The following is a 27499-nucleotide window of genomic DNA, read 5'->3' as shown; positions in this document are numbered from 1 at the left end:
CACAAAAAAGGATATCTTGGCTGGAAATGGGAGGGATCATGACATAACCGGTTTCTTGGGTCCAAGAGGACTGAGGGGGCTGTTCAGAGTCAACATTACCTGGATTCAATTCTTGGTGGGCTGACATAGTCAGACCCGGTGTCCAATGTAGATGTGAGCAGATCAAGCTCAGTTCAGGCACGTTGGATTGTGTGGCCCCAAGCAGTAAGCAGGCGTCAAGTAGGGGAAACACGTTCATTCAGAGCTGTAGAAGGGCAGCTCTCAAGGCTGCCGGTCAGGGCGGTCCCAGGATCGCTTCAAAGTTGGCCAGGCCGAGTTGGACTTTAGCCACCAGGAGGGGGGTCAATCAGTGATGCTCCAGCGGTTCAAGTGGTGATCTTGAGTGTGCCGATGTGCGATCGATGAGGTGGCATTTCAAGAGCTAGCTGGGGCGAGCCGTTGTTGTAACCCATGGTTAGAGTCAGTGTGTGACTCTCCAGTGATTTGGTTAGGGTCCCGTCATTGAGAAATTACTTTGGTCCTAGCATGTGAAGAATTTAGCTAGGACACAATGCAGTGTCAAGCTGTTTCAAAGTGCAAGCAAGTTCAAAGTGGTGGAGGGTGCCAGTGCTGGTGACTTCCCTCTTGTTCCAGGTGCGGTGAACACAGAGCTACCTGTTCAGTGTGGTAGAATAGGGATCTTTGGCTGGGCTGGTTCTCCAGTTGCTGTGAGGCCCACTCAGAGGGCCTTGAGGATAGGATGGATCCGTTGAGGGTCTGCTCTCCCAGCTCAGGAGATTCCGTTGCAGAGTGGTAGGTCCTGATCCACAGCAGAGGTCACTCCTGATGTGCCCTAGGAGTGGGAAGGGATGATTCCTTCTTATCCTCAGAATGAAGGCATTGGAAAGTGCAACTTTCCCAAAGGAAGTACAGTAAGATCATCAGAGGTAGTCTGCAGCCTTAAGGGATCCGCGAGGGTCTGAGTAAATCTGAAGAAGGGTTGCGAGACCCCTTGTTTTAAAGGCAAAAGTCCTCAGGTGACTTAACTAAAGCAGCCTGCTCTAGTGGTGCTATCCCTGCTCTTCAACATAGTGGACCATGCCCATCAGAAGTCACACCCAAAGTGCTTTGCTCCAAAGGAAGTGGAGGGGACAGGAAAGAGATAGAGGGAACGCCAGAATCCAGATAATGCCTATCATAATCCTACCCCATGCCCTTCTCACTGAAAACAAAGACCTGGAAGATGCAGCTCCCTGATGTGAGGCTACTCGTTTTGAAACAGGGCTGCTCCTTTGATGCCCGGGCTCAGGACAGCTGCCTGCTGGGCATCTGTTTCCTGCAGAGGGTGTTATCTGCCCTCACAAAGAGATCAAAGAGGAGACCCGGCCCTCCAGGTTCCAGTCCTCCCATTTGATGGGCTACACAGGATGGCAGAGCTGACTTCACAGGAGCTGACACATGTGCAATATCGATTGGAATGTGGCGGCCATATGCAGTACCATACACTATGCCTAAACTCACGTATTTTTGAATTTATCCTGCCACCATCATGGGTTACTTATGATCATTGTCATTTGGGTGCAGGGGTGCATATCTCAAATCCCACCCCTGCACAGCAGAGACTTTTCTGTCACTGCAGCTGTCACATGGGCATCTGTGACCTCTGGAATTGCTCAGTGCAATGGATAGAGCTGGTACTGCGACTCAGTATACTGATGCAGCAGTCCACAGATACCTATTATGCTTTTTTGCAATGGAGCTGGTGAAAGGGGAATCTGATCAGCAGATTACCCTTTCTGAGATGGAACTACCCGCATCATTTGGATATGGGTTGTTTGACCTAAAACACTTGACCTACTGCCGATTTGACTGAATTTGTTTGGTCGAATTTTTTTTCACCTTCTGTGGAAGAAGACCCCCTACCTCCACCCCTCCTCCTCCCCCACCTCAACCTGTTCCCTTACCCCACCGCACAACAATTTTTTACAACTATTTTCTAATTACAATATACCATTTGACCTACCGAATTCGACCAAAAAGATGCGGTCAAATCGGAGTAGGTCAAGTTGGCATTAGGTCAACTATGCCAATACCCATCATTTTATTATTCAATAAAAATCAAAAAAGCCAGGGCTTTGAACCCTTGCCAGATGGCAGATCCTCACAAGGGTTACCCCGGATTCCCAGATTGCTTCAGATATTATTAGCAAGGGGTTCCATGATGAGAGCAAAAATGAGGAGGAACAGAGTGCACCCCTGCCGTCTACTTCACGGAATGTAGCAGGAATAATGCCCATTAAGGCATATCCTTGTTTTGGGGAATTTTCAGCACTCCAAGACTCAGGCAATACACTTGTGGCAAAACCCAAACATCCAGAGCTTTACAGAGATAAAGCCCCAATCCACTCTGTCAAAGGCGTTATTGGTGTCAAGCACCATCAGAGTCATTGGCACTCCATGCCTATGCCCAACTTCTACAACATTTATTGCTCACCTTATCCATCTGTCCTGAGGGATCAAGGAAGGAATAGCCACCATCAACTGAGAGAACAACACCTTAGATCTTTGCATCTGCGTTGATGAGGAAAATTCTATGATAGGAGTCACACAAAATGGCATCCTTAGCAGACTTTAAGATCAAAATAAGACTGTTCGGAGAGCGAGCAACTGGGCCTTAAATGCTTTATAAAACTCCAGAATAAATCCATCCGGGCACTGGGTATTTTGATTAAGGAGTGAATTACTTGCTGTTTCAGTTCCCTCCGTCGTCATAGGGAGCTCCAATTGCTCCCGGAGTGCATGGAAGAGTCTGGGGCAGACCGCAGAGGCAAGATAAGAGTAAAAAATCATGGAAGCTATCAGGCAATCATGAAATGTCGAGAATGTCTCACGCGTCTCCACCTCTGAGAACTGTAGGGTCCTGGATATCCATGTCACATGGTTCCTGGATATCAACATCCTCAATTTATATGCCAACAGTTTATTGGCCTTATTACTGTACATATAACAGTACTGTTTCAAACGTAGTAAATATGTGGCGGTACCAGTCACCATCAGCGCTTCCAAGTTTAGCCAGCCTCAGCTTCCTGCAAACCCTTTGGGATACTATCTTGGCATTCACACTTTCTCGCTCGTTCACCCGAGCTTCCAGACGTGGCATCCCAAAGCACCTCAGCAGGGTCCCCTCTATGCAACTCAGCTGAAACCATAGAAGGATCTGAGAAAAACCTCAGATCCCCTGTGCACATGCAAGCAATGGGTATATTCCTTATAAGTCCCAAGAAGTAGCCTCTAAACATCAACAACTCCCAGCTCCTGCAGCGCACTCAACTCAAAAAAGCAAGGTAATTTCTATAATCTGCGTGAGAGGGCTTGAGCGTTGTATCCACCTCCGGTTCCGGTTCAGGGACCAAAGTAAAATCTCCCCAATGTCAAGATCACCCTCCCCAAATGCCAAAAGGGTTGAAAGGAGCACCACCAAAAAAATCATGTTGATTGTCTTTCGGGAAATACAGAGAGGCCGACCTGACAGGATGGCTCAACACGGTTCTCTTTAGCAGACGGTACCACTCCCCTGCATCATTTAGGATACCCTGTAAAGGGAAAGGTTCTCACCGTCAAAATTGCAGTTTCCCTTTTCTTGGAGATGGCAGAGCCAAAATATTGCATGGGATAAGCCCTACACTGCAGTCTGTGCTCATCTTGTGATACCGAATTAGTCTCCTGAATCATAGCAATGCCAATGTCAGACCCATGGAGCCTCCTCAATATTGACCTCCTCCTAACCAGGGAATTTAAACCCTGCACAGAAAGGGATACTAGTTAATAAGTCTCTACCCCCATCTTTCAGGTCTAGAAGGCAGCTTTATACAGTATACAGAACGAGAGGTCCCCCCAGCTCGCATGGTACCACCAGCACCCAAATAGAAGGGCTCCTGTCAAAAACATACACCCTGCACAATTTGAAAATCATATAACAATTCCCACAAAACTGGTTAATCCCCCACTCAGCCCCAGTCCCAATTCCCAACCAACCAAACCAGCCATCACCTCCCGCCAACTCTGGCTATGGGGGTAGGACTGGCTTGACCTCCAACTGACCCACACTTTTTCATAAACAAGGGCATCCACCCCATGCCCTGACCCAACAATAAGCAATAGAGAACCAGCCAAACCTGACCCCCCGACCCAGCAAAATGGAAGAAAAAAAGATTGCAGCTCTCCAGCTTGTCACTGATCAGTGCCCATACCAGCCCTCGAGTCCACACAATAAGGAATGAGGCAAGAACCATCACACCTGGGATGCAGATGCCACACCTGTCCCATTCAACTTCATAGAACCCCCAATATCTTATGACCTTAGTCCAGGCTCCCTCAAGGACAGGTGATCTTCAGACGGATCCCTGGCTGATCCAGCAGGTGAAGAGGGTGAGGAGGGCCTTAAAGCAGGGTTCACGAGCAGCACAGCTTCATCTTATCTTAGCCAATGTCGATGGCGCAAGGTCCTGCAACAAATGTAATTTCACATAGTAATAGTGGACTCTGGTCGGCATACTTGTTGCAGAGCTGGGGGTGTGGAATACATTCTATGGGTCCTATCCAGTGCTATATCCTTGTTTTATTGCTATTGTAACAAGGATTTCAACAAATCCACAACATAGGCTTTCAGGTCGTAGTCCTGAATCTGCGAAGGAATGCCTCAAAGGTGAATATTATTTCTGTGAGTTCTCCTGTCTCAGAAGCAGTTTAACTTGTTGTGGCGCCAACTTCTTCACCCTGGCAGTCAGCTGAGACACCTCATACAAAGATGTGCAGGTAGTATTCTGAAGATCATCAATCCGTGCCACCGCCAAACACACTTGTTTGTTGACAGAGTCCACTTTTTATGTGAGTTCTCCCACCAGGCCCTGTACATCCTTCTTAAGCTCATAAAATATTTGCAGCAGATCAAACTTAGTGGTAAGCGCTGAGACATTTCTCTCTGCCTCTGGGCCCCAATAGACTAGGGCTTCCACCAAGAGTTCTGCTTTTTTGGACTTATTCTGGTTCTGCATCAGGGCCAACATGTCTCCACATTTGCCACCTTTCGGTGTTTTTGTAGCCATCGTACCACTCTCTAAAATGATGCAGTTCGATAGGGTCTGGTGGGCCAAGCATCACTGAAAATACAATCCAGAGGCCAATACACTACACCCATATTAATGGACACCATAGAGCTCACATGTACATCACATCAATAGAGGCAGGAGAATGCCAGTTAATTCTATCACCACCAAAGGGCACCTACATCCGCCTAGTGTATAAGTTAGGCCTAGCTTGGAAATACGACTTGGACGTAATCACTGGAGTAATAGACCCAGACTACAGAGGTGATGTACAAATATTAATTCAGAACAATGGGAAACAAACATACCATGTAAAATCTGGGGAGACAATCACCCAGGGAACCTTAGAAGGGGCCCTTGCTACCAAATCTTTAGAGGTTCAGGCGCAAGAGTGCATGGAAAGAGGTACTAAGGGTTCTGAAGAGACTGATGAAGAACCCCCTAGAGAGAATGCCCGCGAAACCACTCGTACTCCCAGAGCACGCTCATTGGCCCCTGCACCCTGCCAGCCCCTCCCCTCCTGCTACAAATGGAGGGGGAGACGACCGGCAGGCGAAGCCGCTAGGGGAAGGCCATAGGAAAAGGCCTGGATCCCTCTCTGCAGCTCCGCTGCGAGGGACACTGCTGGAGCAGTCTTCTGCAACGACCCAAACCACAAATCCGCCCGCCGCCGCTCCAGTTGCCATGGCAATCGGACACAACAACCCAGCGAGCGGGAGAATGCCCGCGAAACCACTCGTACTCCCAGAGCACGCTCATTGGCCCCTGCATCCTGCCAGCCCCTCCCCTACTGCTACAAATGGAGGGGGAGACGACCGGCAGGCGAAGCCACTAGGGGAAGGCCATAGGAAAAGGCCTGGATCCCTCTCTGCAGCTCCGCTGCGAGGGACACTGCTGGAGCAATCTTCTGCAATGACCCAATCCACAAATCCGCCCGCCGCCGCTCCAGTTGTCATGGCAATCCGACACAACAACCCAGCGAGCGGGAGAATGCCCGCGAAACCACTCGTACTCCCAGAGCACGCTCATTGGCCCCTGCACCCTGCCAGCCCCTCCCCTTCTGCTACAAATGGAGGGGGAGACGACCGGCAGGCGAAGCCGCTAGGGGAAGGCCATAGGAAAAGGCCTGGATCCCTCTCTGCAGCTCTGCTGCGAGGGACACTGCTGGAGCAATCTTCTGCAACGACCCAATCCACAAATCCGCCCGCCGCCGCTCCAGTTGTCATGGCAATCCGACACAACAACCCAGCGAGCGGGAGAATGCCCGCGAAACCACTCATACTCCCAGAGCACGCTCATTGGCCCCTGCACCCTGCCAGCCCCTCCCCTTCTGCTACAAATGGAGGGGGAGACGACCGGCAGGCGAAGCCGCTAGGGGAAGGCCATAGGAAAAGGCCTGGATCCCTCTCTGCAGCTCTCCGCTGCTCAGAGCCGCCAGCCGCACAAATCCATGCCTCTGCACCCAATATTGGCTGCATCTCGGCTATCACGGTCTTCCATCCGGACTTCATAAGCAGAAATGGAAACCTCTCGCTGCGCACTGGCTCTCGAAACCCCACCACCCACCAGCCCAGTCTCGCACTAAGGATTGCGCGCCTGCGTTCCAGATACGCGGCACAAAGCCGCTTACTCCACCATGCAAGCACTCTCCTCAGCTACCTCACCGCGAAGCCCCGCACATCAGCCTGCTCAGACACACTGCCCCCTGCGGTCTTAGGAGCTCAGGACTTGGAGGTGCGCACCGCTGCACTATCTGCAGCACGACATATAAGTCCATTGTGCACATTCTTAAATGATTCTTCTGCTCAATCCACTTTGTTACGCAATGGTGCCCCCACAGCCACTATATGCAACACTGTTGCCCCCACTGCCCTGCTGGTCAATGGTGCCCCCACTGCTATCTCATGCAATGTTGATGCCCCCACTGCTACTACATGCAATGTTGATGCCCCCACTGCTATTTCATGCATTATTGATGCCCCCACTGCTGTTTCAGTCAATGTTGATGCCCCCACTGTTATTTCATGCAATACTGATGCCCCCACTGCTACTACATGCAATGTTGATGCCCCCACTGCTATTTCATGCAATGTTGATGCCCCCACTGTCATTTCATGCAATACTGATGCCCCCACTGCTACTACATGCAATGTTGATGCCCCCACTGCTATTTCATGCAATGTTGATGCCCCCACTGTTATTTCATGCAATACTGAGGCCCCCACTGCTACTACATGCAATGTTGATGCCCCCACTGCTATTTCATGCAATGTTGATGCCCCCATTGCTGTTTCAGTCAATGTTGATGCCCCCACTGTTATTTCATGCAATACTGATGCCCCCACTGCTACTACATGCAATGTTGATGCCCCCATTGCTGTCTCAGTCAATGTTGATGCTCCCACTGTTATTTCATGCAATACTGATGCCCCCACTGCCCCGGAGGCCAAAGATTCCCCCACTGCCCTTAATGCCATTGGCAGGCAGGCCTATGCCCCCCTTACTACCAAAACTGTAGCCACCACAACCCCCAACCACAAACCTACCCCAACCTCTTCCTGTAATCCTCCATCCAAACTCCTGACTTGCGCCTTGGTTAACGCCCGCTCAATTCCAGCTCACACACTTGATGTACATGATCTCATCAGCAAGGATAACCTTGACATTCTTTTTGTCTGCGAGACCTGGCTACAAGAAACCTCTGGGCCCGCACTCTCGCTCACCAACCCATCTGATTACACCATATTCAGGCAGGATCGGATAGGCCAAAGGGGGGGAGGGGTAGCCATCATAGCCAAGGACACCCTTGACATCAGAAGAATCCAGGGGGAACTAGGACACAACGCCGAATACCTCCTCATCAAACTCAAAACGTCCCCCAACTCCACCATTGCCTTTCACATCGTGTATCACCCACCAGGCCCTCCGACAGAATTCCAAGAAACCCTCATCCATTCTCTGTCTCACAACCTGAAAAAAACCACCAAAGTAGTAGTACTGGGTGACTTCAACCTTGGGCTCAACGACCCCCAAGATGCCAACGCCTCTGCCCTTCAAAAAGGACTAACTACCTTAGGGTTTGTCCAAGCCATCACTGAGCCCACACATACTAAAGGTCGGACCCTTGACTGGGTTGCGCAACATAACTGCCCCATTCTCCAGCCCTCTATATTCCCTATCCCTTGGTCAGACCACTCCTGCATTAACTTTCACATCGACATCTCTACTGAACCATCGAAACCCACCATCCTGCTCCCAGTGACACTATCCAGGAGCTCCAAGAAACTAACTAAAGATACCCTCCTCCCACATCTACAGGTTCTAGCCATGCAACCACCTTTCCCTAATGATCCTGTAATACTAGCCAACACCTTCAACCATCTCATAAACACTGCAGTAGATACTATTGCTCCATTGACAGCCAAAAAAGCCAAGAAAACCAAGCATTCCAATGCCTGGTTCACCCAAGCGCTCATGGATCTTAGATCCACAAAAAGGGCCTCAATTGTCAAATGTAAAAGAAACCCCACTGAGTCAAACAAAACCGCCTTCAAGGCCATTTCCAAAGAATACAAAATTGCTATTACACAGGCCAAAGCTGAATCCTACAACACCAGAATTAATAATGCAGAGTCCGGGACTAAAGAAATCTTTGCTATTTTCAGGGAACTTGAATCTCCCTCTACCCCACCACTCAGCATTGCCAAAGACGAGGCCTGGTGTAACCAAATTCAAAAAGCTATGCTCGACAAACTTGACTCCCTTCACACCAAAATCCTAGCCCACCAAAATGCCATCTCCTCATTACTAGCAGCCCAAACGGCTCACCCTACTCTGGACAGACTTAACCAGGCACCCAAATTTGATTTTGCCCCCATGAGCGAATCGGAAGTCACTGCCCTCATTAAGTCTGTTAAGCCCTCTAACTGTAAGGGACACGCCTGCCCAGCCCACATTATTAAAGATTGTGCGCCAGTCATCGCCCCCTTTGTGACGGCCTTCATTAACTCCTCCTTCCAATCTTCCACTGTACCCAGCTCCCTCAAAGAAGCCTGGGTCCGACCTCTACTAAAAAAAACATCTCTCGACCCACTGATACCTGGCAACTACAGACCCATTACTACGGTCCCCTTCCTCTTAAAGATTTTGGACAAAGCAGCTTATCTGCAAGTTCAGAAATTCATTGAGGATAACCACCTTCTTGGCCTGCACCAATCTGGATTTCGCCCTCGTCATGGCACTGAAACTGCCTTACTTGACCTAGAAAATCAAATAGACGATATCAGAGACTCAGGCAAACCAGCGCTCCTTCTGCTCCTAGACCTCTCTGCGGCCTTCGACCTGGTGGAGCACAAAACCCTTTGCCATCACCTCGCAACCACTGCAAACTTCTCCACAAAGGCTTGTGCATTGATCAACTAGTTCCAGCAGGAGAGAGTCATGAAGGTTTTCTCAGAATCCTCCAACGCCACACCCAGTCTAATCAAATGTGGAGTCCCCCAGGGCTCCTGCATTGCCCCCACTCTGTATAACCTCTACACCAGACCCCTGTTCCGTCTTCTGGACTCACTGGGCATCTCATACACCAATTATGCGGATGACACCCAGGTGCTCATACCCCTATCGGGAGACTATCGCACTGACACAGATACCCTCAACATCATCTACTCCACCATTCAATCCTGGATGGCGGAGAACTGGCTCTGTCTAAACAGTGAAAAAACCAAACTCCTGCTGATCGGGTCCCCTGCTACACTGAGCAAACTCGACAAAGAGTATCTGGCCTTCAATATAGACAACACCCCCATTGCAGTATCACAAACCATTAAGACTCTAGGACCTAGCATGACCATGGATAGGCAGGTCAATGCTATAGCCTCCTCAGCAGCGTACCATTCCAAACTGATCAATGCTATCAGGCCTTTCCTCACTCAACAGAACTGCATTACCATAGCCAGAGCTATTATTGGCTCCAGGCTTGACTATTGCAATGCCCTCTTCGTCGGTACCTCCCAAAGAAACCTGGCCAAACTCCAGATTGCCCAGAACAATGCCTTAAGGGCCGCAACAGGCATTTCACGTAGAGAACACATCTCCTTGGTCAGGAGAGAGGCACACTGGTTACCCATCAAAGAAAGGGTTATCTTCAAAACCCTTGCCCTAACTCATAAATGTCTTCATGGACTCGCTCCTCCCTATCTTGAGCAAAGGATTCACAAACAAACAGCATCCAAACCCTCCAGAGCCGCCTATGCCAATCGCATCCTGACTCCCCACACGCGTAGAGTGCGTGCTGGGGGCTCAAGTTTCCCAACTATGGCAGCCTTTCTCTGGAATAACCTTCCAAATAAGATCAGATCAATTGAATCCCATGCTGCCTTCCGCAAGGCACTAAAAACTAGGCTCTTTGTTTAGAGGGCTTCCCTTTGTATGATCCCAGTCATATGCTCCTGCATTGAATGATACACTGTATAATACTGTTATGTAACTGTACCACCTAAAGCCAACGCTATTTACTTTTTGGGCCGCTTTTTGTAACCCTCAAGCAAGCCTTCCTAAGTATCCTTGAACAGCACCTCTATGCCCGTGGGCTGCAGCACGCTCTACAAATGCAAAATAAATAAATAAATAAATAAATATTGACAGATCAAGGACGTACCTTTAAGTCAAATTTTTTGCAGAGGTAAAACAGATTTTACAGATCGAAACACCATGCAAGTCTATTTACCACCCTCAGACTGATGGTTTAGTAGACCACTTTAATAAAATATTCAAGAACATTCTAAAAAAACTAGTGGAAGCCGATGAATGCACCTGGGACACAATGATCCCTTGGGCCATTTTTGCCATTAGAAAATTCCCCCAGGCCTCCCTTGGGTTTTCCCCTTTTGAGATTCTTTACGGATGTGACCCCTAAGATGCTTTGGACATGCTGTAGGAAACCTGGGAAGAAAGGGAAGAGGTAGTGTTATCCATGTCTCAAACAGCCCAAAGGCCCAACGAATACATGGCTATCATGCTGGACCTAGTCCAAAAACATCTTGGGCAGTCCCAAGAAAGCCAAAAATCCAACTACAACAAAAAAGCAGTCACACAGTCCTTTTCCATTGGACAAAAAGTCTTAGTCTTCTTACCCACCTCAGAGCACAAAATGCTTTCATGATGGTACGGACCTTATAAAATCTTGAAGAGGACAGATTCCTATAATTATACGGTCAAAGCCTGACAGAAGGCAAAAAAACAAATACATCATATAAACATTTTAAAGGAGTGATAGGAAGACCCGGTGGAGTCCTCAAATGTCTTAATGTTCACCTTATTAGCTGAGGAGAAATCTGAACATAGTTTAGTCCCCTCTGACCTACCTGAGCAACAACAGCATGACATCCAATATGTAATAGATACATTTCCGGATGTCTTCAATATGAAGCAGGGTGAGTGAAAGCAGCGATTAAACTTTACATTTGTAAAACCCCAGGAAAGGTGATTAACCTGAGCCCTATCGAATTCCAGAGGCAAGGAAGGAAGTGGTCCTCCAGGAGGTGGAGAAAATGCTAGCTACAGATATAACTGAACCATCACAGAGCCCATGATCATCGCCAATAGTCATTGTGGCCGAACCTGAACAGTCGTGAATGTCGTATCCCAGTTTGACCACTATACAACTATCAAATGCCTCGATTGACAACCTCATCGACAGACTGTGAAGGGCTCTCTATATATGTATGATTCATCTAATGAAGGGATATTGGCAGGTGCCACTGAACCCCTCTGATAAAGAGAAGATGGGTTTATTCAGCCCCAAAGGACTGTTTCAGTTCAAATTCCTTCCCTTTGGACTTCATTGGGCCACAGCAACCTTTCAGTGTCCAATGGACCAGATACTGCAACCCTTTTCCCACTTCTGTTGCCTGTATCTAGATGACATTGTGATGCACTGCAAAACCTGGGAGGAGCACCTGTTTCACTTATATGAAATCACCCACGCTCTGAGTCAAGCTGGCCATACCACTAATCCCAAAAGTGTCACCTAGCACAGTCGGCGACCAACTATCTAGGCTTTTTTGTGGGAAATGGATTAGTCCAACCCCAATTGGAAAAAGTCAGGGCTCTGCAGGAAACACCTCCACCAAAAACCAAGAGAGACCCAAGGGCCTTTTAGGGACTTACCGGGTATTACCAGAGGTCCATTTCTAATTATTCAGCCATAACATTTTGCCTCACTAACAAATTGAAAAATGCTGAGCCACAAAACCTTTGCTGGCAAAAGGAAGATAAAGCCAGCTTTAATACACCGAAACAGTTCTTGTGCAGTGGGCCCATCCTAAAGGATCCCAATTTTAATAAACGATTCATCCTGCAGACGGATGCTTCTAAGGCTGGCATAGGAGTCGTTTTGTCCCAAGAATATGACGGGATAGATCATCCGTTTCTATGCAACAGATGGAAGCTCTACCCTGGGGAGAAACATTATGCAACCTTTGAGCTTGAGGCCCTGCCAATGAAATGGGTGGTGAGGTACTTGAAATACTATCCAATGGGCAGAACATTGAAGTAAGCCACCAACCACTCATCTAGCTCAGTTTAAGGATAGATACAAGCCCACGAATAATGCGTTGGTTCCTTGATGTCTAGCCTTTCTGTTTTAGTGTAGAACACAGAAAGGTCAAAGAACAGGGAATGTCGATTTCCTTTACCAATTTCCCTTGTAGGGAGATGGGGAAGCCAACAGCATCAGGGAAGGGTGTGTCCCATCTCCCCAGGAGGGAGCCCTTTCCCAAGATGCTGGGAGGTGCAGCCGCTACCCAATAGTCTCCCTACAGGTGGTTTAATGTGGGAGGACATCATGGGGAGGGACTCCCCTTCTGGGGATAACAATGATCAACTAGGGTACAGCCCATTGGCCAACATCACACCCCAACGTTCCCTAACTCCCATGCCAAACAACTTCCTTGAGAGTAGACCTATGTATTTCAGTAGTGTAGGAGAAACAGCCCCAACAGAAAGTAGCAGAATGCAGAAGAGCACAGAAGACACAAAGATGAATGGTTGTGCTAATACTGGTACGAGATGGCCCCAAGGATGCATGAAGATCAATCCACCAAGAACAACAGGACATGCAACATTGTATAACAAGAGAAGAAGGACTGAAGACTTGGCCTAGCTGAGAGAGGCAGCAGGTGTGGAAACGATCCAGTGCAGGAGTTTCAAATCCTGTCGGCTGACCGGGGGTGCAGAGGAGTGGAGGAGGATGCCAGTGAGTCGCTGGCAGAATTTTCTGTGGGTCCAGCTGGAATTGACCCAAACACTAAGCAGGAAGAGAGAGCCAAGCAGACCAGTAGAGTGCAGAGCCACCGTGGAAGCAGAGGAGAGAAGCCACAAGAGACAGAGAGAAGCGTCCCAGTCACAGGATGCCCCAGTGGCAATCTGAAGTCTGAAACCCAGAGGGGCATGGGGTGGGAGAGAGGCAGGCTCAAAGGGCTCTCCACCGGCCCACTAGTTACAATCAAAATATTGGAAAGGGTGGACCGCGCATCTGGGGATAACTTCCTCATTTCAGTGGCAGAAATAAGCCCACTAACCACCAGAGTAGGGTCTTGGACCCCAACACACATATCGAGCATTGAAGGAGACAACCTCATTTCAGTGGCAGAAATAAGCCCACTGACCACTAGAAAATGGTCTGGGACCCCAACACGGGCACATCAAGCATCTGAGGAGAACTTCCTCATTGCAGTGGCAACAGTAAGCCCACTGACCCCCAGAGAAGGATCTGGGACCCTAACACAAGTGAATTGAGCATCCGAGGAGAAATTCCTCTCATCAAAGTAGCTGCAACCAGACCACTGACCACCAGAGACAGGTCTGGAACCCTAACCCAAGTGAACTGAGCATCAGAAGGGAACTTCCTCATCACAGTGGCAGCAACAAGCCAACTGACCACCAGGGTGTGAGATTACAACATAAGTGTACTAAGCATCTGAGGAAAGCATCGTCATCACATTTGCAGGGAAAAGTCCATTGAGTCCTTGAGAAGGATTTGGGACTTTACTAATACCACGAGAAGGGAGTCATTATCCTGGTCCTGAAAGTTGAAGAAACTGAAAACCTTTTTGATCAAGAGACACCAGGAGAATGGAGTCATCCCCCCTGGTTTTGGTGCAAACTATATTGGAGTGTGGGAACCAATACCAGGAGAAGGGGATCATTCTCCTGGTTCCAAAACTTGACTGATGCAAAGGTTTGCTGGCACCCCAAGCCAGGGGAAGGGAGTTATTCCCAGTGGCATCACTTTGCCAAAGATCATTTCTGAGAATACCAACCAAATACCAGTCGAAGGGAGTCATTCTCCTGGAGAAGGAACTTTCTGTGGACTTATTATTTAGTTGTAGTGTAAGGGATAGCCGTAGTCTATGGCACAGGATGGTGGAGTTTGATTTTGATGAACATTCTAACAGATGCTTTAGTGTTAGTTTGAGGCAGGGAAACCCCTCTTAGAAGATAGTGATAGTGAGGGTTTCTTTTCTTGAAAATAAATGTTTTTGCCAACTAAAATTCCACCCTTGTGTCAGCATCCTTCATTAAACACCCTTACAGTCCATAGAATATGGACGAAAGGTTGCTTATAGAGAAATCTTTCCTAACAGTAGGCTTGGGCAGGACAAGTCTTATTATTTAAAAAATGGAAAAATAACTGCCTGCTTCCACCTATGCTGAGAATATTCCTTTATCACCATCACGTTTGATGCTTTAGTTAGTAAGTACTGCTGGATAAACTTGATGGGGGACTCACCTCAATTAATGTGTCTCACTACTTACCACAAACTGGGTGTATTTGCGGGATGCAGGTAGTTACTTATTTCCTTGAGAGGCAGCACCCGACAAATGACACTGACTTGGTCACACACCAGGAACATTTTGGAAAATTAACCCAAAGCCAGAAGTGCTGAAAGCCTTAGTAAAGTAAAACTATCTGAAGTCATTTGAAGTGGTGCTTCGCCATAATGGAATAATGCACTGAAAGCCAAAGAAAATTGGCACCAGTTTCTATATAGTCAGGAAAGCTTTATTAATGTTGAAAACCTCACCTGCCTATGTATTCATATGTAATTTTCCAAATCAACTTTGTCATTCAGGTGATTCAAAAGGAGGGTAGCACAGTGGCGTTGGCAACAAAACAGATCTCAACAAAATTCCCCTACCATTGACATATCCATGGACCGGCATTGTTGTAATTTGGCAACGTTGTACCATGATACAATGTCATCTCTCGGACACATTCTTTGGAGCAACCACAATATGATACTTTTTGTGATTCATTGTGAGTGCACAGAAATTGGACCCCAATTTTGAAAAGAAATTGGAAATCCCACAAAACCGTTCAACTCAACACCATATTGCAATCCACAAAACTGCCCAACTCGCTCCTGGATACACTTCCACCAGAAAAAAGAATTGAGACACTACAAAAATGGATCAACGGCTGTCTTCACAACCTCTGAGAAGAAAATAGTCACAAAATTTCTTTTCTATACTTATTAAAAAAGAAAAAAAGGAAACGAGCACATAGAGGAAAACAAAGAAAAGATTTTAGCTGACAGGGCAATACCATGTAATAAAGGCAGTTATGGTTCTATAAGGCAGACATCCTAAGAGTAAAGGAACTACACTATGCTGAATAAATCACAAAAGCAAGCAATGGACAGGAAGAGATGTTCAACTTCATCAATGAGATCAGAAACCCAACATCTTGCAATAACATCCCATACATCGCAAAAACTTGTGATAACCTTACAAACCACTTTAAAATCAAAGTCATAAACATCCAGCAAGTCATTAACGCTATGCCCACAGACATGAGCAACAAAGAGCTAGGAGATTAGCAATGGGGCAACCCATTTGTCTTGGAAGCAAGACAAAGCGGAGCAACACATGTCTGAATCCTGGTCCGGCACTTCAAGATTGGTCTCCGGTATTAAGCGCACTAAACAAGATTAATTAACTAATTCATATCTCCAATGACAAAACCCAGAAATAACCACAATACTGAACTACTTCACAATGATCTCAAAAGAAGACTTCAGTTAACGAGTAAAGGCAATAAAGCCTGCTCACCAGCAGAGCCTTGCCCACCAGAAATCTATGAGAAAATCCTCAGCAAAGAGGCACCAACAGAATGCTTCCACAACCTCATTAACCATTCGCTGGAAACATGTACTGTACCTAGGAGTTTCTAAGGTGCCTACATCAAACTACTTCTCAAAAATCACTCATGAAGCACAGACAACCCCTCCAACAATTGGCCTATATAACACATCGCTTATCTGGCTAAACTGCTAGAAACCTACGTATGAGTGATGAAGCACCAGGACGGTGCAAAACACCTCAATTGAGTGGCTTTCCTTTATTTATCTGATATATGTACAATAAAATGTTTTGATATTACATTATGACGTCCTGTGCTTTGTTAAATGTGGATTCTATGGAGTGCAGTGCAGGGACGCCAGTGTCCATTCTTTCCTCTCTTTTCTTATTGAGAAACCTAGGTCTATAGACACATCATCACACACGGGGAAATCATCCACCTACTGGTCCAGCCACAAGTCAGCTCAGGCCTACAAGAGGAACTGAATAAGCACTACACTCTATCTGGGAGGACCTAAAAATGAACTGAAACTCCAATATCACTTCTTCCTTGATGCTATTATACCTTTCAGAAGCTTTTAACACAGTCAACCATGCAACCCTCATCAAAAGGATACAAGAAGCAGAGTTAAGCAAAATTGCACTACAGTGGATGAAATCCTTTTTGACTGAAATAATGTAAACCACGTGGCTACCGCCTTTAAACTCAACATCACACATCCTCACTTGGGTATTCCACAATACTAATTCCTCTCACCACTACTTTTCAACATTTACATGCCCCAACTCATGACACTCATCAAGGGACACAGACTCAGATGCAACAACTATGCAGATAATACTCAAATCATCTTCAAAATCGACACCTGTGAGAACATAGACCAAACTCTTGACAACTGCCCCTCACAAATCAATCCCTAGATGAGCAACAACAACCTCACAGTCAACACGGACAAAACTTACATCATGATCACGCCCAACAACATCTGACTACACCCAGATATATCATTGCCTACTGAAATTGGAACTAGACTGGAAGCATCCAAAGTAGTCAAAATTCATGGAATTTTGAATGACAATGACCTAACACTGTGACGTCAAGTCGATGCCGTAGCAAATAAATTCTTCTTCCACCTCCATTCTATCAAGCAGTTATTACCCTTTCTCAACGTCTCACACAGAACACTTACCATCATCTCATCCGTCATATCAAGAATAGACTGCGCCAACAGTATTTGCAGTTGGAATGCCTAACTATCTCACGAAACAACTGAAATGGATCCAGAACACAGCAGCAAGACTACTCACTCCAAAGACTCAGCAAGACTCAGCAGGAGAGAACACATCACACCAGCACTAGGATCCCCACACTGACTAGCAGGCAAAAAAAAGGATCTATTAAAAATATGTGCATTGTTCACAGGGGAATTAACATCCAAGGAGCAGAATTCCTGCAAAAAATAAATCTCCATCCACAGACCAGAAAGAACCCTGAGGTATATTAAACACATAAGTCTTAAACCACAAAAATGTCTAAAATGAAATATGGTGGATTACCCTTTTCGAACATCTCAACCAAACTCTGGCACAACCTCATGAAGGGAATACATATAATAGAGGAGCACATGATCTTCAGGGAAGCACTAAAAAAATGATTGCAAACCTAACTGAATGAACCAAGGCCACAAGTCAAAGAAAATTACGCTGCTCTAATGCAGAGAGGTACAGCACAAAGTACCGGTTCACAGTTCATGGTCATGTGATCCAAGGAGATTGGCCTACCATGAAAGAGAGACCTAACATTATTAAGCATTGCATAGTGGGTTTCAGTTTACGCAACAATGAACCTGTGTGACAATGATTCAACCCTATGACACAGCGATCGCCCCATTTCACATTAACCCTACTAAAACACTGCATACTCCTGCAAACACACCAAACACTAACTAACTATGCCCCCCACCACACAGCAACCACAACAGCCCACACCCACAGTGACACCAAACAGTAAAACTCCACACCTCCTCCAATAACACACAAAACTGCAACACCGTCAATGCACAGGCACACAAGACATCTCATACAGACTCAAATGCTCACATGCCCAATGAGCCATAGCACCTAGAAGCAAACCCACAGATAGTGACAGGTTTTTCCGAAAACTGAAACTACCAACACAACACCAAAAGTACTTGTGTTCTCTCCCTCTCCTCCCACTAATAAACCCACCCCTTCCTCTTATAACAAACCCACCCGTCTCCCTTTCCTTTTCTGACGCAGGTGACTGTAGCCCTGACCCACGACCCCAGACCCTGCGCCATCAGCGACCCCATTGCTTCCTTAATTTTAACCCAGGCCCGCGCCACCCCGCGACCCCATTGCTGCCTTAATGTAAAAAAAAGTGCCCCAGCCCCCGCGCCATCCCATGACCCCATTGCTACATTAATGTAAAAAAAGTGACTGCCCCAGCCCCGGCGCCATCCCACGACCCCATTGCTGCCGTAATGTAAAAAAAGTGACTGCCCCAGCCCCGGCGCCTTCCCGCGACCCCATTGCTGCCTTAATGTAAAAAAAGTGACTGCCCCAGCCCCGGCGCCATCCCACGACCCCATTGCTGCATTAATGTAAAAAAAGTGACTGGCCCAGCCCCCCGCGCCATCCCGCGACACCATTGTTGCATTAATGTAAAAAAAAGTGACTGCCCCAGCCCCCGCGCCATCCCGCGACCCCATTACTGCATTAATGTAAAAGAAAAGTGACTGCCCCAGCCCCCGTGCCATCCCACGACCCCATTGCTGCATTAATGTAAAAAAAGTGACTGGCCCAGCTCCCCGCGCCATCCCGCGACACCATTGCTGCATTAATGTAAAAAAAAGTGACTGCCCCAGCCCCTGTGCCATCCCAGGATCCCATTGCTGCATTAATGTAAACAAAAGGTGACTGCCCCAGCCCCCGCACCATCCCGCGAGCCCATTGATGCATTAATGAAAAAAACTGACTGCCCAAGCCCCTGCGCCATCCCGCGACCCCATTGCTGCATTAATGTAAAAAAAAGTGACTGCCCCAGGCCCCGCACCATCCTGCGACCCCATTGCTGCCTTAATGTAATAAAAGAGACTGCCCCAGCCCCCGTGCCGTCGCGCGACCCCATTGCTGCATTAATGTAAAAAAAACTGACTGCCCCAGGCCCGCGCCTTCCCACAACACCATTTCTGCCTTAATGTAAAAAAAAGTGACTGCCTCAGCCCCCGCACCATCCCACGACCCCATTGCTGCATTAATGTAAAAAAAAAGGTGACTGCAAACGGAATTGTGAACGTTGGCATATGCCTCTCCCAGAAAGAATTATAACTGGTAGCATATCCTTCACGTAGATGCATTGTGAATGATAGCCTGTCCCACTCTCAGTTGGAATTGCGATAGATAGCATGTACCACATTAGGCACAATTGTGATAAATAGCATGTGTCCTAATAGCATCACTGTGTTAAAGTTGAATCTAGAAAGTGTGCCTAATAGCGTCAATGTGTTAAAGTTGAACTTAGAGAAAGTTGCCTAATAGCGTCACTGTGTTAAAGCTGAACTTAGAAACGTGCCCTAATAGCATCTCTGTGCTAATGTTGAATCTAGACAGTATCCCAACATCATTGAGTGTGCCCAATAGCGTCACTGTGTTAAAGTTGAACTTTGAAGTATGCCCTCACTGTAGTAGAAATGAACTTAGTAGGTATTCCCAACATTCACTGAGTGTACCTGGTCGCATACACTTTACTGATTACCACAATATCCCACTACTACGCTTACTCTCTCATATACACCATCATTCAACTAGAACACAGCAGTACTATGACACATGCGGTAAAGCTGTTCTCATACTAACATTACCCATCAAGTTACCCATCATCCTTATAAAGCAGATAGCTAGCACACACTGGCTAGCTTAGGCGTCTCCTCAGGCCTAACACAGCCAGAACTCAGTCTGAATGTCCACCCTCCTGACTGAACACATTCAATTGATCTCCTCAGCACCACACCTACCGTTAAGAAGCAGCTTACAACCACACCAGCTGCACACATACCTGGTGCGCACGCGCACTTTACGACTCTCTATCGCTCAACTGACTCGAACTGCGGTTCCCGAGGGAGATCAACCTACCAGCGCCTTGAGATCATACCAATGGTACATAAGGCGCTATACAAATGCAAAATAACATAACATAACATAACATAACATAACATCCCAGTATCGTTCAGGTGCTTGGATTAATGTGAACATCTTTATGGGGTGCATTCATTTATACCAAGGAATGTCACTCACCAATGCATCTGGATCCATCCTCGCTGGAATGGTAGCCTCGGTTGCACATCAGAGGGTTCCTCTGACAGGTGTAGGAACCAACTGTGTTTATACAGCTGAATCCAACTTTACAGGGTTCCGGAAGAGACGTGCATTCATTAACATCTGTAAAAGGGAATAGCGCAGATCACTCAGTCAGCTAGTCAGCACACAGGCCTCAAGTAACACCATGTCAGTCCTTTTCACATGAGCTGCACTATAGTTAAGGTCAGTGCCTAGTTCCAAAGGAAATCCCAAAATTGAATTGCTAATAACGTTTGACTCGGTGGACGGATTTGGTGAAATTTCCCAAACAAAATGTTTGTCATGGGCACCCGACACTGGACATTTTGAGAATGATTTGTTAATGATGTGATATGATATGTCATTTATAACGCGCCTATACACAAGTGTTTCAAGGCGCGACGAGGCAAGGGAGGGGAAACAGGGGGGAAGACAGACAGCGATCCTACTAGGCCAGGTGACCTTGAGATTGCGCAAGTGAGGGGAGGGGGCAAGGGGAAAAGTGCAGGGGGAAGGGGAGGGGCACTGCAGTACATAGGATAACAGTAAATACATAAAGACCATAAATAAAAGTGCGGGCAGCTGGTGGCAAGTGCAAGGGTAAGTGCATACATCAGGTGTCAGGTGCTAGTGGGGGCTGTAGGGATACAGAGACAGTCCCTGAGTGCAAGAGTTGCCAGGGGGCAGTGCTTGTGTGCAACTGGCGGGGGTCCTGGGCCCGAGATCAGAGGGTAGCCAGGTAAACTAGTGCAGTTTCAGATTTTGCCAGGAGATCAGCAGGGGAGAGCAGGAGAGAAAGCGGAAACAAAGAGGAAGGTCTTGGGCTTCCGGAACCAGAGATGGTTCTCTTCAAGTTTCAGAGAGGTAGGTAGGCTGTTTCAGAGGGAGGCCCCAGCAGAAGAAAGAGATCTACCGTAAACTCGCTGCTTGGAGAAGCGACTAACTCTGAGGGAGTTGGAGGTGGATGAGCGAAGAGCTCGAGAAGGAAGATATTTAGGAAGAGAGAGTTGAAGGTCAATGAGGTCCCAGGCCCGAGAAGGCCTTGTGGACAATGCAGAGGGTTTTGAACTTAATCCTCACTGTCACTGGGAGCCAGTGCAGAGATTTCAGTTACTAAAAAAGCAAAACAAATGCTGTTTTTGGCCTATTCCATTTTCCCATTGAGAAAAAATAAAACAATTTCTGCAACGAAGCACAAAAACTGTTGGATGGATTTGGTCCCTATAAGAAACAACTCGGACACAAAGCATCTGTTTTCGGGACTTGCATGGGGTAAATCCGTCAAGTAGTTTTTTCAATAATTAACAGGGAAAAGAGTGCCCATTTCTCACAAAATGATAGCAGTATCTCCCATAGTGCATTGCAGCAGAGAGGCCGAGGGACTTTCCAGAAATGAAAAAGCAGCCTTTTCCCAAAATTCTATTGCTTGTAATTTTTGATTTGCTGGATTTGGATGACATTTTCAAAACCAAAGGTTTGTCAATGCCCCCCACCCCAAAATTGACATTTTGGGAAGAAAATGTCAAAAAAAATTTTTTGTTGAGACAGCAGTTTTCTGCCCATTCATTTTTTCATCGAGAAAAGATGCACTTTGTGAACAGCTGTAGCGCGAAAACCGCAGGGGAGATTTGGACCAAATAAGAAACAACTTGGGCACAAAGTGTTGACGTAATTTACCTGACTGGTTTGGCGTAAACCTATTCAGTAGTTTTTAAAATATTTGACAGAGAAATGGGTACCCCCTGCTCCTTAAAACCTTTACATCTACCTTAGTGCTTTTCAGCAGAGAGGCTGAGCAAGGCTAATACCTTTTGACTTGCTGGATGGATTTGGATGACATTTTCCAAACAAAAAGGATGTCAAAGCCCCCCCCCCCTGCCAAATTGAACATTTTCGGAACAATTTAAAAAAAAATGAAAAAGGTATTAAGAAAACAGAGTTTTCAGCCTACTCCCATCTGTTTTCTCATAGAGAAAAAGTGCAGTGTTTTAACAGCCGTAGCGTGAAAACTACTTGACAGATTTGGAACAAATAAGAAAACAGTGTGGGCACAAAGTGTTGATTTCGTTTCTTTGACTGGTGTGGGGTAAATTCATTCAGGAGTTATTAAAACTACAGAGAGCTGCCTAACTATTGCCGAGCAGCCTTTGGCTGCAGACTTGACTATCGTACTGCCCTCTTTGTCGGTACTTCATCTAAAAACGTAGACAAGCTTCGAATCATACACAACAATGCTCTTAGAGCTGCCCTCAATATTCCCAAGAGGGATCACATGACTGCAGCCAGGCGAGCCGTACACTGGCTGCCCATTCGCGAGTATATCCTCTTCAAAACAATGTCCATTACCCACAAGTGCTTCTCTTGTTATGCCCCTCCACCTCTCCCTGAAAATCTCCAGAACACAGTTGTCCAAGCCAACTAGAACCCTGTATGCTCACCGCCTCCTCCAACATCAAAGTCAGATGAGCCAAAGCCAGTGGCTTCAGTTTCCTCTATATTGCAGCCAAACAATGGAACTCACTGCCTCCCACACTAAGAGCCGAACCTTCATAATGGGTATTACGAAAAGCCCTAAAACCTAAGTTGTTTACCTAGAATGCCGCCTGCCTGCTCATCACCCGGTATACTGTCTATCTCCCTTCTGTTTGTTTGCAAGTAACTGGTCTGTAACATCACCTCAATGCTTCTGGGTTGTATATGCACTTCATAAATGGAATAAAGAAAGAAGGAAAGAAAATATTCAACAAAGAACGGGACGCCCCCTACACCTTAAAACCTTTATATTGGACTTGGTGCTTTGCAGAAGAGAGGCAGACAGATGCTAATAATGTTTGAATTGCTGGATGGATTTGGATGACAATTTCTAAACACAAAGTTAGTCAGTCCCAGACCCCCAAATACTGGAAATGTTGCGTTCAATTTGTCAATAAATGAAAAACATTATTTTTTTAAAAACACAGTTTTCCCCATAGAGAAAAAGTGCAGTTGTTGAACAACCGTAGCACGAAAACCGCCATGCAGATTAAGACCAAATAAGAAACAATTTGGGCACAAAGCATTGACTTAATTACCTTTACTGGTTTGGGGTAAATCCATCCAGTAGTTTTTAAAATGTTCCACAGAGACATGGGCGTGCGCCCTGTTCCTTAAAACGTTTTTTATATATCATCCTTGGTGCATTGCAGCAGAGAGACTGAGAAGCTTTTCAGAAATGAAAGGACACCATTTTTGTTTGCTTGATGCAAGTGATTCCCATGATATTACTGGGAGAAGCCGCAAATGGAAGGGCTCAGAACACTATTTGGAGGAGGAAAAGGGATGCCATCAAACTTTGGAATTAACTCCATCATGACCTTGCAGAGTCTAATAGCGTTCTCGACATCAGAAAGTGACTCAAAACTCTTCTGTTTATGGTGTCACTCCCAGTGGAACACTGATTGCTTTGAACGACAGCGCTTAGATGGCCTGGCCATGAGCGAAATATGAATACCAACAGCAGTAGCAATAGCAATAGCAATCATATCAGGATAGAGGTCAGGAGTGAGAAAGAAGACATCATGTGAAGTTGGGGATTTGGAAGCGATTCATGGAGCTAGTTACAGGTAGACATGTTTTGGTTTATCAGGGGAAGATAACGTGAATCTCACGAGATTACAGCAGCAACGCTGCAAGACGTGCTCAGAAAAAATGTGCATCACATGAAGCAATGAGTGATAGGTGGGTGAAGGTCAGGGGGGGGGAAAGCAATTGAATGGAGTGAGGGGACCTGGAAAGAAGAAGGGGGAAAAATGTTGAGTGTCTGTGAGAATATGGAAGACTTTTTAATTCTGAGCAATGTTTCCCATTATCACAGGAATCGGCAAACAGCCACTCTACTGCTGGAATTTCTGTTATTTGTTTATGATTACTGTGAAATTATTGCGGGAATAAGGAGTTAGAAAAATGCAGTGCCTACATCTACTGGGAGGGGGCAATGGGTGTTTGGTAACAAAATAATGGTTTGTGAGCATACTCAGACATAAGACATGCGCCAATTGGTTTGAGTTAAATTGAGATTTTTAATCTGGTCATAATAATAGCCCCTGTTGATGACACGTGTTTCAGCTTTAAAGCGCCTTTCTCAAATCAGGGCTCATACTTGCTTCGAATTGCAGTCTTGAATAGAGTCCATTTAGAATTGTGTCTGTTAGAAGGGTTAGATCCCTATGTTATCGCTGTTCCTGGTCTCACACGTCAGCTAGAATCTCAATTTGACTCAAACCAATTGGCGCATGTCTTATGTCTGAGTATGCTCACAATTTGTTACTTCATGTTGGAATAGTAGGCTTTTTTCACCACACCACTCGATAGCAACTAGTGACCTTTTCTAAGTATGAAAAACACTCTTTTGATTTGAAGCTATTTAGGACCAGTGTCGCCAATCAGACCAGCTCATCCAAAGCCTTCAGTGTATTATTAACAAAATAATGGTGGCCCTGGCTAGTGGGCCCAAAGAAACCAATTGGTGCAACATGTACAGTGGCCACGGGCAAAGGCCATTGATAGTGTGCCCCAAGGAAACCTATAGGTGCATGGCTATCGTGCCCCAAGAAACCTATTTGTGCAACATGTACAGTGGCCATGGCTAAAGGCCATGGATAGTGTGCCCCAAAGAAACATATTGGTGTAACATGTTCAGTGGGCATGGCCAAAGGCCATGAATAGTGTGCCCCAAGGAAACCTATTGGTGCATGGCTAGTGTGCCCCAAGAAACCTATTTGTGCAACATGTACAGTGGCCATGGCTAAAGGCCATGGATAGTGTGCCCCAAAGAAACATATTGGTGTAACATGTTCAGTGGGCATGGCCAAAGGCCATGCATAGTGTGCCCCAAGGAAACCTATTGGTGCATGGCTAGTGTGCCCCAAGAAACCTATTTGTGCAACATGTACAGTGGCCATGGCTAAAAGCCATGGATAGTGTGCCCCAAGGAAACATATTGGTGTAACATGTTCAGTGGGCATGGCCAAAGGCCATGCAAAGTGTGCCCCATGGAAACCTATTGGTGCATGGCTAGTGTGCCCCAAGAAACCTATTTGTGCAATGTGTACAGTGGCCATGGCTAAAGGCCAAGGATAGTGTGCCCCAAGGAAACCGATTGGTGTAACATGTTCAGTGGGCATGGCCAAAGGCCACGACTAGTTCCCTAAGAAACGGTAGTATAACAAAACCCTTGAGATTCAGTGAAAACCTTTAGTTAGGAGTGAGTTAAGGTGATCAGAGTCAATGTGAAAAATATATAGCATCAAAATCTTTGAAATTCAGTGAAAAAAACATTGGTTGAGAGAGAGTTAAGTTGATCAGATTTAAAGCAACAAAACGCCTCAAATTCAGCAATCGCATTTTGAACAATTCCACCGTAAATATGCAGCCGCAGTTAAGCAGTGTATGACCACAATGATGACATCACTGATACCATCATCCCAAGACAGGCAGTTCTCATGATGGCATGAGGTGCAGGTTGCTTTAAGTAAGTACTGGAGACTGTGGTACAGCTTCCTATATATAGAAAAATGAATAAAGCATTGAAAAAAGGGTGTTTTTCAGCATTTTCATTGTTTTTCCCATAGGCGAAAATGCCTATCCCTTGAACATGCCGACAGCCAAAACCGCTGGACAGATTTGCTTCACATTTAAAAGATGTTTTACCACCATTTCTGGAGAAAGGGTTGCCCTGACACCAGCATGTCTTATATACCTCCCTTGGTGCATTGTGACAAATGAATCTACAATGTTTTCTTCAACGTGAGCCCTATGCATATGTGTGACCTGTGATCCCGTGTGAACCAAATGCATATGAAATTATGCCTTTTTTACAAAACGGCGTGCCAGCCTCTTATGCCATCGGAACCTGGAGACGTCCACTTACCAACACAATTCCCAGCAGGATCTTGTATGAAGCCATCGCGGCATCGCGGCTTCGATTCACAGTAAAAGGAGCCCTTTGTGTTCCTACATATGGAGTTCACTTTACAGTCATGAGTTCCACGATCACATTCATCAATATCTAGAGGGATGGGAGAAGGAAATATTAGTTTATGTGTTCAGAACACTGCTCGTTCTTCTTTCCACTCTAGTAAAATAACGAGCATGGGTGTAGGGCTGAAAGCAGGAACGAGGAGCAAGTGTATTATTGACTGAGCGTAGTATAAGATGGAGTGCAGCCATGTAGTGGCTTCCCTGCACAGCAGTGCTTACGAAGACCTCAGAAACATCATGTTAAGGTATGTTATGGTATCTTATGTTACATTGTAGGGCATGTATTGAGCTCACCACTGTCATTTCTATGGCTTTGTGATACTAATGACCATCTTGTGTGATCAGTGATTTACCGAACTGTGGTAAACACGTCATGGTGTAGGTAGGTAAATCACGTAATATGTGTGGTGCAGACAGCAGTGCAGGGTACCTATAAACGGTATCAGGTAATAATATCCCCATATATATGGTCGCCATAAATAATATCGCCGGGAAAATGTTGTGGCGATATTATTTGGGTGAACATATATATGGGGACAGGGGCAAAAAAAAAAATGTAAAAGAAAAAAAATGTTTGGGGGTTGCAGGGGTGTCCCCCGCATGTTCCATGCAATAATGTCGCCACAAAAAACGGCAATTTTTCGGCGATATTTTTGCATGGCGAGATTTTTGTGGCGCCATTATTACATGGAACCCTATAAAACCATAGCCACCTCCTAACTCCTGTCTGGCTTAGAACAATGTATAAGCATCTGTCTAATTCCTACTTGATGTAGTCAGGTAAGGCGAATGGGTACCTATGGGTCCCTCCTCATCTACTACATGTCTAAATGTCATGATGTAGGTTAGTGGAGTACATTAAGTGGGATGTCCTTATAGTGGCGGTAGCTGTA

The 27499-nt window shown here is 46.2% G+C and overlaps 1 protein-coding gene across 3 annotated transcripts in view; it reads right to left on the bottom strand.

Annotated features, from left to right (window-relative positions):
- FBLN2 (fibulin 2) overlaps positions 1–27499 on the bottom strand; it is a 712640-nt gene that overhangs the window by 87989 nt on the left and 597152 nt on the right. For all 3 annotated transcript variants that reach the window (XM_069643982.1, XM_069643983.1, XM_069643984.1), the window contains 2 exons: positions 26497–26634; positions 20547–20690 (listed from right to left, as the gene is read on the bottom strand). In XM_069643982.1, the coding sequence (XP_069500083.1) occupies positions 20547–20690; positions 26497–26634 (282 nt within the window). The remainder of the gene's footprint in view (positions 1–20546; positions 20691–26496; positions 26635–27499) is intronic.

Source organism: Ambystoma mexicanum, chromosome 2p (genome assembly GCF_040938575.1).
Source record: "Ambystoma mexicanum isolate Mex_15411 chromosome 2p, UKY_AmexF1_1, whole genome shotgun sequence".
NCBI classification, from domain to species: Eukaryota; Metazoa; Chordata; class Amphibia; order Caudata; family Ambystomatidae; genus Ambystoma; species Ambystoma mexicanum.
The sequence above is the reverse complement of the archived record's forward strand: the minus strand, read 5'-3'. Positions and strand labels throughout refer to the sequence as shown.